The sequence below is a fragment of the Phoxinus phoxinus genome (genome assembly GCF_949152265.1).
Source record: "Phoxinus phoxinus genome assembly, chromosome: 15".
NCBI classification, from domain to species: Eukaryota; Metazoa; Chordata; class Actinopteri; order Cypriniformes; family Leuciscidae; genus Phoxinus; species Phoxinus phoxinus.
In genome coordinates this window covers 9503351-9519652 of record NC_136890.1, presented here as the reverse complement: position 1 = coordinate 9519652, position 16302 = coordinate 9503351, and the positions used below count along the sequence as shown (strand labels likewise).

Here is a 16302-nt window from a genome sequence, read left to right as displayed (position 1 = left end):
CAAACCGCGTAGCGCGTGCATGACAGAGGGAAAGAGAGAGCAAGAGACCGCGCGCGTGTGCCTCGTGAAGGACATGTAAGACAAACTCTACATTATCCCGCTTATTACATGGCTACATACTAAATAAATCAATAATTTGACTCAAAATATTGATTTTAAAAGGAGTTTATTTATTTAAAAACTATTTATATTGCTTCCGCTAAAGAAAATAGTCCGTCTCACTTCTCGTACTCAAGTAGAAGTAGATACTTGTGTTAAAAAATAATTATTTACTCAAGTTAAAGTACCAAAGTACAGGCTTGGAAATTTACTTAAAGTATAAAAGTTAAAGTAGCCATGCGAATGATTTAACCATTTTTTTTATGCAAAGCTAACGTTACCTGGACCACACAAATGCTTGAGTCCAAGCTGAGAAACCTAAGTGAATATGGAAGAAAGGTTCTTTATAAGCCATTGCCTACATTTTAAATGGATGTCTGCAAAATAGGCCTAAAACATCACATAGCCTAACGTTATATGATTATTGTGACAGAGACTGGGATTCCAGGTTAATCAGATTCTGACTGAGTAGCAAGATATGAATTCAAGTATCAGTATATTTTCCTGCTTTTTTGTCCTTAGCCAATCACATGCCTGAGAACTGCTTGCTCTGAAGAACAGACACACTCACCACCTGGCAGATTTACTTTCCAGTAATTGTTCCAGAGCTTGTTCTGCCGTAAATCTTTTACTGCTTGCCATCATAAAAGTGCTAAAATAATACAATAATAATGCTATTTAAGTTATTCTGTCTCTCTCTTATATAGATCTCTGTGCGCTCTGTAATACTCCGCTCCGTTCGCTATCTGTCTCATTCTCCACTCGACCTTGTTTGTTTGTACATGTTGAAGGCTACAGAGTCCTCTGATTAGCTAGAATACGTCATGGTAACCTTCCTCTGATTGGGTAAAAAAAAAAAAATCTCCCAGCGGCAATTTTTCCATTGGTGGAATTTGCCTAACAACATCGATTTCATTGGCCTTTTTATGCAGTGGTATTGCGCAACAGCGAAGTGTGTATATAATACAAACTGGATATCACTGTTTTCAGCGGAATCTGAGGAAGACGGCAAAAAAGACCGCAAGTATAAGGTACAATTTCTACATAGTGTGCCTTTAAACTTTGTCAGTTTGTATGTCAGCACTGCTGTATGCGTGGGCATGTTGATGAACATAAATATTAATGTGATTCCCACCAGGGGATATAAAAGACACTCCCCCAAAGGCTAATGCCCCATAAAGGTGCTGTGAGGCAGCCTGAACAAAGAATGAGAGGAGATTCAAAGGTTTTGTTTTTCAATCTGTTTTATTGTAATTCCTCTATGTGGAGGAACTAAATGTTGTGCCTCACAAGACCACAGTGCTACATATATAAACGTATAGTAGCAGTCAAAAGTTTGGACACTTTACTATTTTTAATATTTTTGAAAGAAGCCTGCATTTATTTGATAAAAAATACAGAAACAACAGTAATATTGTGAAATATTATTACAATTGGCTTGGCTTTCATGTACTGTCATACCTGTGTGTACTTTGCATTAGTGATGCACCGAAATGAAAATTCTGGGCTGAAATACCGAAAATTTAGGATGCACTTGGCCGAAAACCGAAACTGAAGCCGAAAATGGCTTCTTTTAAAAACTTTAATATATATTTATATTGCTTAATTTTTAATGGATCTGAAATGAAAATTCACAAACCAATAGAATAATCATCAAACTTTTATTAACACTAACAGTTACATAACAAAACCTAAAATATTTTTAACAATAAATAATAATATTCTTCTAGTTTTCTTCCATTAAATCTAATAGTTTAACTTTTGTGGGGGGAAAAACAATCCACAATTATCTGAATAACTGCACACAAAATCACAGAATGGCAGTGGGCCTCTATTCAGCTGCTGCATGTAAACAATTATTTACCTGCATTTTAAATTTCTGTGCAAACCAATGCAAAACAACAGTGCAAAAACAGCAATAGAACTTAATCCAAACTCAAACTGTAAACAACATTTAAGCCTATGTAGCCTTAGGAAACACAGTTGTGCAGTGCTACGCAAATTTTAATGTAACTACACAGAAAATTTGACTGCTGTTTATTTAAGGAAACGTGTCAGGTTTCTCTTTAAGAACAAAAGTTGCTCAGCTTTTTGACAAGTTTGAAACTTTATAATACTCCCATACCGCTGACATGCTTAATCTTTGCAGACACGTGCAAACAGCTCGACCGTGAGTGAAAACTGCTTGAGCATGGAGGGGTGGGTGACAGAGATGGGGACTCGAGTTTGAGACTCGGACTCGAGTGCGACTTAAGTCGCACACACAGTGACTTCAGACTCGACTTGAGACTCGTCCTCGAAAGACTTCAGACTCGACTCGGACTCGAGCTGCGGGACTCGTGAACAATGTTTATTTTTAGGAAACGTCTGATGAGCTCGCTGTTATTCCCCTCCTTCCGTTATCTATAACCTGCCTACATAACACTATATCTGCTGCGCGCGGCCACACATGAGAGGACATCAAACATCGATTGCACCGGCCGATGCTGTGCCATTCATCGTAAGCTTGGGTTTAAAAACTTTCACCTCAAACAGAATTTTCACTTCAAACAGAAGGCACAAATCCTTTCTTTAAAGTGAATTTCGTTTTGTATTAATTGTATCTTAATTTTAATCAATGTTTCATCAACCAATTGCCTGGATTTAATAAATAAGAAGTAAATATAGCAGACAATACGACACGGAGGCGCCTGCGTGTGAACTGGAGCGCGTCTCATAAATTAACCGAAACTCTGCGTAGGCTAGTCTACTTCACAGACCTGAAAAATATATCTATATTGAAATGTATACTTTTATACAGAACAATTCAAAACGAAAGAAAACAGACTGCTCTCTGTTTATGTAATCCGTAGCCTATTTCTCTCTGGCGCATTCACTACTGCGAAGATCGCGAGTCAGCATTGTCAACTTCATCTTTATTAATAAACAATTAAAATGTATCCTTGCTATATTTGACATATTCATAATCATTGCTTTTGCTGGTTCTTTGAGCTCTGGTGCTTTATCGGTAGCGCCACCGCATTAAAAACATGATTGCGTGATGAAAACATGATGAAAAACACCACCTAAATATAGCCTAACTGCTTAGAAAGAAAACACAGAACAAATAGAGTAGCCTAATGCGCACACGTCCATCTCGTGAATGTACAGTCTTCTTCATGCCATCATCACCCATATAGCCGCTTTTCCACTGGCCACCGCAAGCACAGAGGCCGAAACTCCTGTCAAAAATGAATCGCTATATACAAATATATCAGACGCTGCCATTTAGTCTTTATTTAAAAACCACAAACAGGTAACTTAGCCTACTTGCATTCTTCATTTGTCTCGCGGTCTTTTTTTTTTTTTTTTTTTTTTTTGAACAAGTAAAACTAAAAGTGTGTTGTAACGCAAGCGTTACTGAATATTTAACGAGTAAAATATTACTGAAAATTGATTAGTAATGCCGGCTTAGACTACTGCGTTACAGCAAAAAGTAATATGTTACTGTTATGCATTACTTTTGTAACGGCTTACTCCCAACACTGCATATTACTTTGATCCTTATATATAGCTATACAGTGTTCTAAGCAGCCTGGATGGGTCGCTGTACGTGATGCAACACTTATTTAACCACAAAAGACTTGAGACTTGACTTGGACTCGAGCTCAGAGACTTGAGACTTGACTTGGACTCAAGCTCAGAGACTTGAGACTTGACTTGGACTCGAGCTCAGAGACTTGAGACTTGACTTGGACTCGAGCTCAGAGACTTGTGAGCATCTCTGGTGGGTGACGAGTGATAACAGCTCGACCGTGAGTGAAACCCAAGCGCTTTGCGCGCGGATGGGAGGGGCGCGGTTGACATTCATTTTCAGTTGACATTTTCAGCTGGCTTTTTTATTTCGGCTCGAAACCGATAATGCCATTTTCGACCGAAATTTTCGCCGACCGAAATTTCGGTGCACTCTCTCATCCACAGCTAAGTTTCTTTTAGGATGAAAGATGGCTTTACAAGTATAATGGATAGTGTCCATGAGAGGTTTGACCCTGAAAAGACCCCTCTTTCTGTCATTTATCCTTATCTGCATCTGGGTGACTCATGTGCACATTCCATGAAATTGTCCGGTATCTGTCGCTAGACATAACTGTTGCTGGAAAGGGTACAGAGAAAACACTGCTTTGCCGCCAGTAGTCCCTGATGGAGCTCATCTTCACCATGGCCATGTAATACAGCAGCCCAGTGTAGCGGTACATTTCACTGATGCTGACATCTGTCCATTTATATTTGCAGCCCTTTGCCGTTGCCTTTGTGCCACAACACCAATGCTCAGGCTGCAGAGTTGACACAGCACTTTATGAAAAAATAGTTTGAATAGACTCATGGGCAAATGTGAGTCAACAGAACTCAGTTCAGTTTCCCGTGTAGGAAGGAATCGCAGTCTGTGGAACCGTGTCAACATCAGTCTCTGTTTTCCATGACCAAGTGGACTGCCTGTTGATTGCCTGCTTGTTTTCCTTAGCTCTCTTCGGGACAGGTGCTTGGACATGTTCATTGTGTTATCAGCATGCTCACGTGTTTTTTACAGATGTGACAATCAAAGAAACTGTATTGTTATCCTTATCAATCACGAAATGGCCATGGATTACAAAAAAGACAACAGTTTTTGTAATTTCACTCAAGAATATGTACTTTTATATTATAACAATGTAAACAATTACATTTCATCTGTAAATATTACGTCTATTCACTTACTCAGTACGACACCTGCGTGCCCCTCTGCGAGGTGCTCGAGAAGGAGAGTGTGATGCAGCCACATTCCTAAAAAACAAAAAACTGTTAGCATACATTATCCAAAGTAAACTGAAGGGAAATTAATGGGTATGGACACAATTTATGTACAGTGGGGAGAACAAGTATTTGATACACTGCCGATTGTGCAGGTTTTCTCACAAAGCATGTAGAAGCCTGTCATTTTTATCATAGGTACTCTTCTACTGTGAGTGATGGAATCTAAAACAAAAAATCAGATAATCACATTGTATGATTTTTAAGTAATTAATTAGCTTTTTTTTTTTTGCATGGCATAAGTATTTGATGCATCAGAAAAGCAGAACTTAATATTTGGTACAGAAACCTTTGTTTGCAATTATAGAGATCATGCGTTTCCTGTAGTTCTTGACCAGGTTTGCACACACTGCAGGAGGGATTTTGGCCCACTCCTCCATACAGACCTTCTCCAGTCCTTCAGGTTTCGGGGCTGTCGCTGGGCAATACGGACTTTCAGCTCCCTCCAAAGATTTTCTATTGGGTTCAAGTCTGGAGACTGGCTACGCCACTCCAGGACCGTGAGATGCTTCTTACGGAGCCACTCCTTATTTGCCCTGGCTGTGTGTTTCTGGTCGTTGTCATGCTGGAAGACCCAGCCACGACCCATCTTCAATGCTCTTACTGAGTTTGTTGGCCAAGATCTCGCAATACATGGCCCCAACCATCCTCCCCTCAACACGGTGCAGTCGTCCTGTCCCCATTGCAGAAAAGAATCCCCAAAAAATTGTTTCCACCTCCATGCTTCACGGTTGGGACGGTGTTCTTGGGGTTGTACTCATCCTCCTTCCTCCAAACATGGCGAGTGGAGTTTAGACCAAAAAGCTCTGTTGTCTCAGGAGACATGACCTTCTCCCATTCTCCTCTGGATCATCCAAATGGTCATTTGCAAACTTCAGACGGGCCTGGACATGCGCTGGCTTGAGCAGGGGGACCTTGTGTGCGCTGCAGGATTTTAATCCATGACTGCATAGTGTGTTACTAATGATTTTTCTTTGAGACTGTGGTCCCAGCTCTCTTCAGGTCATTGACCAGGTCCTGCCGTGTAGTTCTGGGCTGATCCCTTACCTTCCTCAAGTTCATTGATGCCCCACGAGGTGAGATCTTGCATGGTGCCCCAGACCGAGGGAGATTGACCGTCATCCTGAACTTCCATTTTCTAATAATTGCACCAACAGTTGTTGCCTTCTCACCAAGCTGCTTGCCTATTGTCCTGTAGCCCATCCCAGCCTTGTGCAGGTCTACAATTTTACCCCTGATGTCCTTACACATCTCTCTGGTCTTGGCCATTGTGGAGAGGTTGGAGTCTGTTTGATTGAGTGTGTGGACAGGTGTCTTTTATACAGGTAACAAGTTCAAACAGGTGCAGTTAATACAGGTAATGAGTGGAGAACAGGAGGGCTTCTTAAAGAAAACGAACAGGTCTGTGAGCTGGAATTCTTACTGGTTGGTAGGTGATCAAATACTTATGTCATGCAATAAAATGCTAATTAATTATTTAAAAATCATTGTAAATTATTTATTTACTAGGTGATTCTCTGGATTTTTGTTTTAGATTCCGTCTCTCACAGTTGAAGTGTACCTGTGATCAAAATTACAGACCTCTACATGCTTTGTAAGTAGGAAAACCTGCCATAGGATGGAGAAATATCTATTGATGGGCCATAGACCGCACGCATTTAGACCATTTCAAACATTTACACCTGTATTCACAAACATCTGTGCATAAGGCAGTATTTTAGCAAGATAAGCAGTGTCATATGCTAACCAAAAGTGAACATTTATATAAAAAAAATTCTAGTATTTAGACACTATCACATTTTACCGGAGGCTGAAATATATTTGCAAGCTACATTGCGCATACGGCAGTATTTTACCAGGATAATCAGTGTCATAAGCTAATCAAAACGGAGTGAAATATATTTAATATACAAATGTTTAGAGTAGCCTAATATCTAAAGCACCTGAAGTCTGAATTTGTATCCTTTCAATCCAGTCTTCCACCTTGTCGAAGAAATGCTTCGCTGTTTACGACTTGGGTTCATACCAGTTTACCTGATCTAAATAAGCCTCATCAGACATTAATTCTTTGGCTGTGTCATTGACTTCTTTAAAGGAAGCATGAGACTGTGCAAAGTCACCAGTTATGTATTTATTGCCATATCTACATTACCATAGTCCTCCAAGTCTGAGCTTTAGCAGTCATCCTTGCCACCCTTTTGGGGGCATTACCCATTTCCTCTGGATCCATTTGTAGATCGGTGTCAGCACGGTTTATAGATGTAAATTCCTATTTTGCTGTACGCCACAGATGAGAAAATTACTCCAGCTTAAGACAGTAATGCTCCAAAATGATCAATATCCACAAATGGAAGAAGGATGATATCCACTGTCACTGTGCATATCCACAAAATGTCCAGAAATCCAACCACAGCCAGTGTCCATTAATAGTGCATTCCTCTCTTCCTGTGTGATGCGCGTACCTAGTCTCCGGGCGCCACTCTGGACCTTTTATCAAACTTTATCCAAGAGAAGTTCTTACTTGAGGTATAGAAACAAGGACCAAAGCCACCTTTTCTTGCTTCTATTGGGAGTTGAAGTGTTTTATGCGTCGACAATACATGGCCAGTCCGTTAAAGTATTGCACATTTATTTTCACAAACACAGAAAAGCAAAAACTTGATTAATTAGTGTTGACCGAACCGGGTAGTATGGTCAGACTTCCTGATTCTATTAAGAACTCTAGCTGGTGCATTTTTTGACCAGATGAAATTTATTGAACTTGCAGGGCAACCACCCAGTAGAGCGTTAAAATAATCTAACCTTAAGGTCATGAACTGACTTTTCTGCATTTGTTATTGAGAGCATATGTTGTAATTTTAGATTTATTTTTTAGATGGAAAAATGCGCTTTTACAGATGCTAAAAATGTGGCTTTCAAATGTGAGATTGGTTCCACCCAGTTTCCTTACTGACGAAGAAGACTTGACAGAGCAGCCATCATGTGTTAGACCAGTATTCTATATTACGTGTGGAGGTTTTTGGTCCAATAATTAGAATTTTAGTAGGAAATACTTATTTATTTTTTGGATCAATGCATTTTTTATTTTGTGAATTGGTATGTTTCATCAGGACGCAAAGAAATATAGAACTGGGTATTATCAGTGAAACTAACGCCATGGTTCTAATGAAATCTCCCAAGGATCACATGTACAGGATAAAAAGCAACAGTCCAAGTACTGAGCTTTGTGGTACTCCATACTGAACTTGTGATCGATATGACACCTTCACTTACTGCTACAAATTGGTAACGGTCAGATAAGTATGATTTGAACCGTGTCAATGCAATTTCACTAATGCCGATTTTCGAGTCAATACAAAATAATGTTGTGGTTAATATTCAATGTAGCACTAAGTCCAGTAACACTAATAGAGAGATATAACCATGATCGGATAAGAGCAAATAATGTATAACTCTGAGAGCAGTCTCATTACTATGATACGTTCTAAGTCCTGACTGGAAATCCTCGGCAATACAATTTCTTTCTAAAAAGGAATGCAACGAGTGCTGCGTTTCTCAAAAGCATTGTGAGCTAAGTTGATTGTAGAGACCATTGGTTGCAATGGTTCTACGATCTACTTAGGCATAAGATGCTTTTGGGAAACGCATTCATCTGCCGTCTGTTCAACTCTCCACGGCGTCAGACTTCTTTCCTTCATCATCTTTAAGCGTAAAGGAGCAACTGTATCTAAAGTGCTGGAAAAGAGTCAATAGTTTGTTGCAACATAGTTATTCTAAGCTATCTGGTATGCAGAGGAGTAGAAACGTAGGAAGATTATTTATAAAGCAATCTTTAGCAGTAGGGATTGTTCTACCATATTTGTAACAGGAGGTTTGTTTTGCAGCCTTGGCTAAAAGACCCTAAAGTATGATTACATCAAGGGTGTCTTGACACGTGTTTTCTAACTCCGGTACAGTTTAGAATGTCTGTAAATGCCAATCCCAATGTGTCTTTTTCATTATCTACATTTATATTAAAATCACAAACATTTAATACTTTGTCTGCAGCCAGTTCTAATTCCAAAGCAGAGAATTATCAAATAATCCACTTACACTGGATAACGTTACATAAAACACCATCACTTCAAAATAATTATACTTGAAACTAAACCTTTGAGTAATACTGGAAATATTACTATAAATTACAATTATAAATTGTCACTACTATTATTCAAGTACTTTTTAAAAACTATTTAGTCTGCTTATGTTCTCTGTCTTTTATTTGGATGAGTTAATTTCTGTTATTGGCTGCTTTAGCTCCATTTACAGCTCAGTTTGTGAGGCAAGCAGTGCCACGCAGGCCCTGCACTACAATCAGCACAGTCCGCCAGGCCTCCACCCAGGTTCCTCAAATTGTTAACCACACCCAGCGAATGGGTAAGTGTGTTTGTGTGTGTGTGTGTGTGTGTGTGTGTAGGTATACAGTGGGGAACAGCTAACGATCTCCTTGAGTAAAAAAATATATGGAATAAGGTTTGGGTTTTTTTTTTTAAATCATTAGATCAGTATATAAGTCAATGTAAAGTCCCCACGAAGAATGAAAATACTAAACCAAACGTGTGTGTGCACATGTGGGTATTTATAAGTTCAGTAACACTTTATTTTGATGCTCCCTTTTGAACATTATTGACTAAGTAACTCTGCAACTACATTTCAACTAACTCTCAGAGTAGTATTAGACTGTCTGCTTAATATCTGGTAACCCTTTATTGTCATGGTCCCCCACAAAGTCACTATGAGTAACTTAGCAACTACATGTCAACTTATTTTTAACCCTACTGGTCTACTAATACTCTACTAATACTCATACTAAGAGTTAGTAGACATGTAGGTGCAAAGTTGTTTATATAGTCAACGGAATGGGTTAAAGGGAACATCAAAATAGTGAAACCATAAGTTCCAAAAAAAGAGGACTTATGCATTGGGTATGGATGCTTGTAAGCCTTGTATGTCTAACACCTTTAGTACATCTAGTATACATTTAATCTAATGAGCTAGAATTGATGAATGTTAGTGTTATTATGTGTGTCCCTTTGGCTGGAATGTGAAGTCTTTTCTTGTTGAATGTACCCGTTTATTGGCTTAGCCAATATTGGGACACAGACTGCTGGTGGGAGAACTGGAGCTGTAGTCAGAGGAGTTGGTCAATACAAGTACTCAGCAGGAGTCCGAAATGTGCAGCAGGTCATCAATGCTCCAGCTCCTGTTGTTCACCAGGTAAAATGAAGATGCACACCTTTATTTTGTCATTTCGTATTCCCTCAAAACCGCGTTTGTGCTGTTCCGAATTGTGGCAACAATGCGAAAATACAAGAATTTACATTTTCATCGTCTTCCTTTCCATGACCTCGAGATTCTACAGTTGTGGCTAGTTGTACTTCAACTTGATGTGCAAACTCCCATACGTACTACGTGCTAAAGATTACCGCATTTGCAGCGAACACTTTGACAATGGCACAAACGCGAACCATTTCTTCTTCACTTATGAGCAACTCCGATCATCACTCTTCACACACACGACGCTCCTCCCACCTGCACACTGCTATTTACCTTTTTTCCGGCTACAACTGAGTTCCCACGGGACTTCAGCGTGAGACTACAGCTAGCCGTCTAAAACACTATTTAGGTCAATTTAAACAATGGCTAAGTTACTAAACGCATCTTGTTGTCATGTAAGGGCCCTGTTCATGTTGGAGACATTTTAATTGCATTTTGTGTCTGTTAAGAGGCACAAAGACACACTTTATGTATATGCCCCCATAACTGCCTTTTTGGTTGAGTGGGAGCTCTGGGCATTAGCTGTAGCAGCTCCGTGTTGCAAGCAGTGTTGGGTGTAACGCGTTACAAAGTAACGCGTTACTGTAATTAAAATACTTATCCACTGAAAAGGTAAAGTAAGGGATTACTGTTCATTTTTAGGTAATTTAATTACAGTTACTTATAATGTACTTGCGTTACACACTGTAAATTAGTTCAACAGGTTTGCATAAATCAATATTGAATTTAAAATCTAAATGTATCGCCAAAGGTAAAAGTGAATGCTGCCTCTTTAAAATCGTTAGCTGTAGTGCAGTTGCTCATGACGACGAGTTTGCGCTAGTTGGTTACGTTGTATGAAGTGGAAGATGTCGGCAGAAGCGAGTGGCTGTTTTAGCAAATGAAAATATTCCAATTATTTCATTTTTTTGACACAGGTAGACAAGAACATTACGGTACAATGTAAGCTATGTCCTGGGGAGAAAAAAACGATCGGCCGCTGTCAATAGCACAAGTAATGAAGCACCTGACAAGGCAGCATCGACGAACACTTTTGAGTGATCCATGTTCGTCGACAGATAACGCTACGGCAACCCCTGTTAAGCACCCAAAACTTGATTTTACACAGGCGGTGCAGAAAGTGTCTGAAGGTGAGCTTAAAAAATGATTGCAGGTTACGTAGTGGAAGATGCTGCTGCGTACTGTAGAGTCTCTGTCTTTTAGGCGCATACTAAACAAAATACCTGCGTGTGGCAAAAAAGCAGCCCTGCTCGATCGAAAAACGTTTTCATCTTACTTAGATAAGTGTTACACTTACATGGAAATTGAGCGTAAAAGGACATTCGAGAGTTTGGAATATATTTCCATGACTGCCGACATTTGGACGGGCCATAACAAAATTTTTCTCGGAATGACGGCACATTGGATTGATCCTTCTAACGTTACTTTACGCGGACACGCAGCATTAGAAATTAGAGTTAGAAATTAGTTCATTTTGTTGAAACACATGACTACCGTACATAGGCTACATTATGTATGAAATATAATATGGTACTTGTTGCTTTGAAAGCAAGTTTCATGTTTACAGCTTGACATGTCATTTAACTTCTCTTAAAGGGATAGTTCACTTTAAAATTAAAATTCTGTCATCATTTACTCACCCTCAAGTTGTTTCAAACCTGTATTAATTTATTTCTTCTGCTGAACACAAAGAAAGATATTTTGAAGAATGTCAGTAACCAAACAGTAGTCTGTACCCATTGACTTCCATAGTAGGAAAAAAAAATACTATGGAAGTCAATGGGTACAGACTACTGTTTGGTTACTGACATTCTTCAAAATATATTTCTTTGTGTTCAGCAGAAGAAATAAATTAATACAGGTTTGAAACAACTTGAGGGTGAGTAAATGATGACAGAATTTAAATTTTAAAGTGAACTACCCCTTTAAGTTAAGCTTTTGTTATTCAGATATGTAGCAGAGGAATTATGTTTAACTAAGCTAAAATGCTTTAAAAGGATAAACTATTCCATGTATGACTCATATTTTTAGTTTAATTTCTATTGTCCATCCGGTCAAGGTTTATAGGGATTTTAAGAAGTAATTTGTTTAATTACTTATTGAGTAATTAAATTACTTTTCAGACAGAGTAATTAGAAAAGTATTTTAAATACAATATTGATGATGTAATTAGTAATTAGTAATTAATTACTTTTTTGAAGTAACTTACCCAACACTGGTTGCAAGCACCAATCGGTTTCGGTTTCTTTCTATAGACAGTACTCACAAAGGTATAACAATCAAGATTAACTTACAAATTGCCCAGAGTTCTCCTTTAAGGACCATTCGCACATGATTGTGAGATGGAGTAGAGTTCTCAACGGGCCTGACAATTACAACCCGACCCGACCCGGCCCGTGGCTTTTAAAGCCCGGACCCGAACTAACCCGACACATCAACATGAATTATCTGCCCGAACCCGGCCCGCGGCCCGACGGCCGTGTATTTTTTTTTCTCATACACGTTATGACCAGCAGACGGGAATTCAAATCAACCTTTAATGTCCACGCCTTTTAACAATACAAACAACTGACACAATAAACTTTAAATATATAAATAGGCTATATAAATATGCCTTTAGTCTAAATAAAAATCTTCACACAATAATAAATAAAAAGAACTCAAACATGTACCCAGGCAGCGGGCAGGCTGTACATAACCTGTAGAATTTCCATCAGAATCCAGCACCAGTCCAAACACTTTCCAGACCTCTGATTTCCCACTCCTGTAGTAGCGATGGTGAATTCACCTGCGGCAAGTTTACTTTTCACCAGCTCCAACTCCATAAAGGCGCGCACGCAGCGGCGTCAGGTCTGTCCGCACCCCTCTCCATGATGCAAGCCACGTTGCATGCAGCCGCCAGACTTTCTTTACGTTGAACAGCAGCGATGATTAATAAATGTTTTTTTTTTTTTTTTTCACTGAGCTGAAAAGATTAAGCCCGAGGTCCGACCCGACCCGAGTCATTTGCTTATATTTTCGACCCGAACCCGGCCCGACTCCGCGGGTCCCGTCGGGTTTGTCGGGCCGACCCGACCCGTTGAGAACTCTAAGATGGAGCATAACGGAATGGAACATAATGCAAGAGAAGAACCTGATAGATCTTATTTTTGGCCCCCAAGCACCATAGGGAGCACACAATGTGCTCAAATTCTTGGTCCCGGACACACTACCGCTTGGTCCCGGACACACTACCGCTTGGTTCCGGACACACTACCGCTTGGTTCTCAACCAGCCGAGATGCTCTCACTCACAGTTAGGGCTGCACGATATTGGAAAAAAATTACATTGCGATATTTTTTTTTCCAACGATATATATTGCGATAGTGAGAGCCATAACTCCAGGCTAAAGTCAATAATTACCATTCCATGATTAATAATTTCACTAATATGCAAGCTTCATTACAAGTGACAAAAAGGTCACTTAATATTTTATTCCAAAATTAGAACATTTCTGTAAACAAAAGCATAACACATTTTTTAATAAAACAGCAGCTTTACACCAACCCCCCTTATTGGTTTACAACAATATAATATAACAATATAACAAAATAAAATGCCCCACCACAATGCGTAATGACACAATGGCTGATCTTGTCCGACCATTTCTTTTTTATTTCGGCCACGGTCCGAGGTTGTGAGGCTACACCATTTACGGCGTCTGCAACCTTTTGCCACTCAAGTGCCTTTTTGGCATTAGTAAGTGCCATTGAGTGAAGTTAAGTTTTTTTGATTTCCTCTGTGTTTGCCATGATTTCGCAATCGATGAATATTAACTTGTGGGTGTTTCACGGACTATTTATGGGCAGCTATGGGCGTGACATGAAGCCGCAAAAGCTGCGCTACATTTAGAATTGATTGTTATTTATTAAGGGAAAACTGCGTAGGATGTGCGTGCGCACGGTTTTATAAATCCGAATATTTCTATGCGTACGCACGTCCTATGTTTCATCCGTACGCCACTTCTGACGCAAATCCTACGCAAAGTTTTATAAATGAGGCCCCTGGTGTGCAGGGGGCGCTCATCATCACTGGCCTCATGCCATTCTCTAATGGCTCCCAGCCCCACCCTGCTTGCCGCCCTGCTTCTCTCCCACTTACGGCTCAAAACTATAGCTCTCAATACCTCATCAAATATGTGCAGATTCAAACGTAAAAATTAAATATCTACAGAAAAGCAACAAAAATAACTTTTTTCATAAAGTAAAAGTTTAGTTTTAGACCTCAGCAATGTTATGATTTGACAGCAGGTAAATAGGGAAATATTTGCGTATAGCAAATAACACAAGCTTTCTTTTTCTTTAGGTGGTGCAAAATACAGAGCCAGCCGTTCATGTGAGAGGCCAGGAGCCTCTTACTGCCTCAATGCTGGCAGCTGCACCATTAAAAGAGCAGAAACAACTCTTGGGTATTTTACACACACGGTCAATTAAACATTAGGTTTGAAGATGTGAGCACTTTGAATAATATTATCTTATCAAAGTGATGGTTACTTGAAATATCAATACTCTTCAGTAGAGAGGGTGTTACTAGGAATAGTACAGCAGGGGTGTCCAAGGACCACTGTCCTGTAGAGTTTGTCTAGCCCCAATTAAACACCTGAACCAAAGTAATCAAGTCCTTCAGGATTACTAGAAACTTACAGGCAGGTATTTTGTGACAAATTGAAGCTAAACTCTGCAGGGATTTTCGCCCTCTAGGACCTGGATTTTACACCCGTGAAGTACAGTGTATAAATATTACAGTAATACAGAATAAAGTAGTTTATTTACATTATTCAATAAAAATGAATACATGAATCCCCTTTAGAGCAATACTGCTGGAAAAAGTAAAGAAAAATACTACTGGAAAAAGTAAAGAAAAATACTACAGTGCCGAAACTTTACAGTGTATGACTATTTAGTGGAAAATGTATGCAGTTATGTGCTTTTTTCCAAGTCTTTTGAAGCCATACAATAAGTTCTGCATACTACATTATATTGTAATTAAAATTACTAAATTGTTTGCATCACATACAGGTGAGCGGCTGTATCCTCTTATCCAGGCTTTGCATCCTGCGCTTGCGGGAAAGATCACAGGCATGCTTCTGGAGATTGACAACTCTGAACTACTGCACATGCTTGAGTCTCCAGAGTCCCTGGACTCTAAGGTTCCACCAGTCAAAACTAATTCTCAAGGCCAGTAAAGATGATCAGTTTTTGTTTGATCATTGTGACTTTTTTTTTGTATTCTTTAGGTTGAGGAGGCAGTAGCTGTACTTCAGGCTCATCAAGCCAAGGAACTGTCGACTAAGTGAGACAGCTCTGTGAGGCAGGTAATCTGTTTAGTCTTCTAGCTTAATATTTGACCTTACTCATGTGCAATGCCAATTAGTAGCACATAGGAGTGTCACACAAATGTTGACATTTTATTTAATTTCTGCAGGCATGAACTGAAGGTCTGTGAATGTTGTTCCAGAGAATGGGAGAAAGGGAAAACCGTCGAAAACAGAACTTCAGATTCATGTTATTTAATCCATGGTTTGCACACTGCAAATGTCCTTTTTCTCTCCACAATGTTAAGTTTGTTCTGATTTTGTTTAAAAAAAAAAAAAAAAAAAGGAAAATGACAAGGCTAAAATATTTTTTGAAATGTCTGTGTGCAATAAAAGGACCCTGGAGATAATGTCCTATTTTTATTTTCTTCTTCTTATGTGGGAGGTTGTTTTTTTTTCAACAATACAATAGAAGAAGAAAAGGGAAACAAATTACATGCTGCCAATTACTCAATGTAATCTACAAGTGTACACATAAAAAAATACAGAAATGAATATCTAAAATATAAAGTCATGCCTTAAATGAATTCTAGTATAGGTATATCTAAATTTCAAATGCATAGAAAAATTATAAATCTACTTAAGTTAAAAAATATATATTATTGTATTACATTCAATGAAATGCAATAATTCATCTAAATAGGGTTTTCATGAAGTTCCTAAACGTAAGTTAGGGAGGAGTGAGCCGATCTAATCTTGCAATCAAC

The 16302-nt window shown here is 39.0% G+C and overlaps 1 protein-coding gene across 8 annotated transcripts in view; it reads left to right on the top strand.

The window, feature by feature from the left end:
* The window catches only part of pabpc1l (poly(A) binding protein, cytoplasmic 1-like), a 124581-nt gene extending 108610 nt beyond the window's left edge, over window positions 1–15971 (top strand). For 3 of the 8 annotated variants that reach the window (XM_079637417.1, XM_079637418.1, XM_079637412.1), the window contains exons 11-16: window positions 9223–9342; window positions 10052–10182; window positions 14587–14689; window positions 15300–15430; window positions 15518–15591; window positions 15706–15971. In XM_079637417.1, the coding sequence (XP_079493543.1) occupies window positions 9223–9342; window positions 10052–10182; window positions 14587–14689; window positions 15300–15430; window positions 15518–15577 (545 nt within the window). In that variant the 3' untranslated portion in view covers window positions 15578–15591; window positions 15706–15971. Of the gene's footprint in view, window positions 1–9222; window positions 9343–10051; window positions 10183–14586; window positions 14690–15299; window positions 15431–15517; window positions 15596–15705 lie in introns of all 8 variants that reach the window. The other 5 variants (XM_079637419.1, XM_079637414.1, XM_079637416.1 and 2 more) reach the window with 3 other exon arrangements.
* The last annotated feature ends 331 nt before the right edge of the window (window positions 15972–16302 follow it).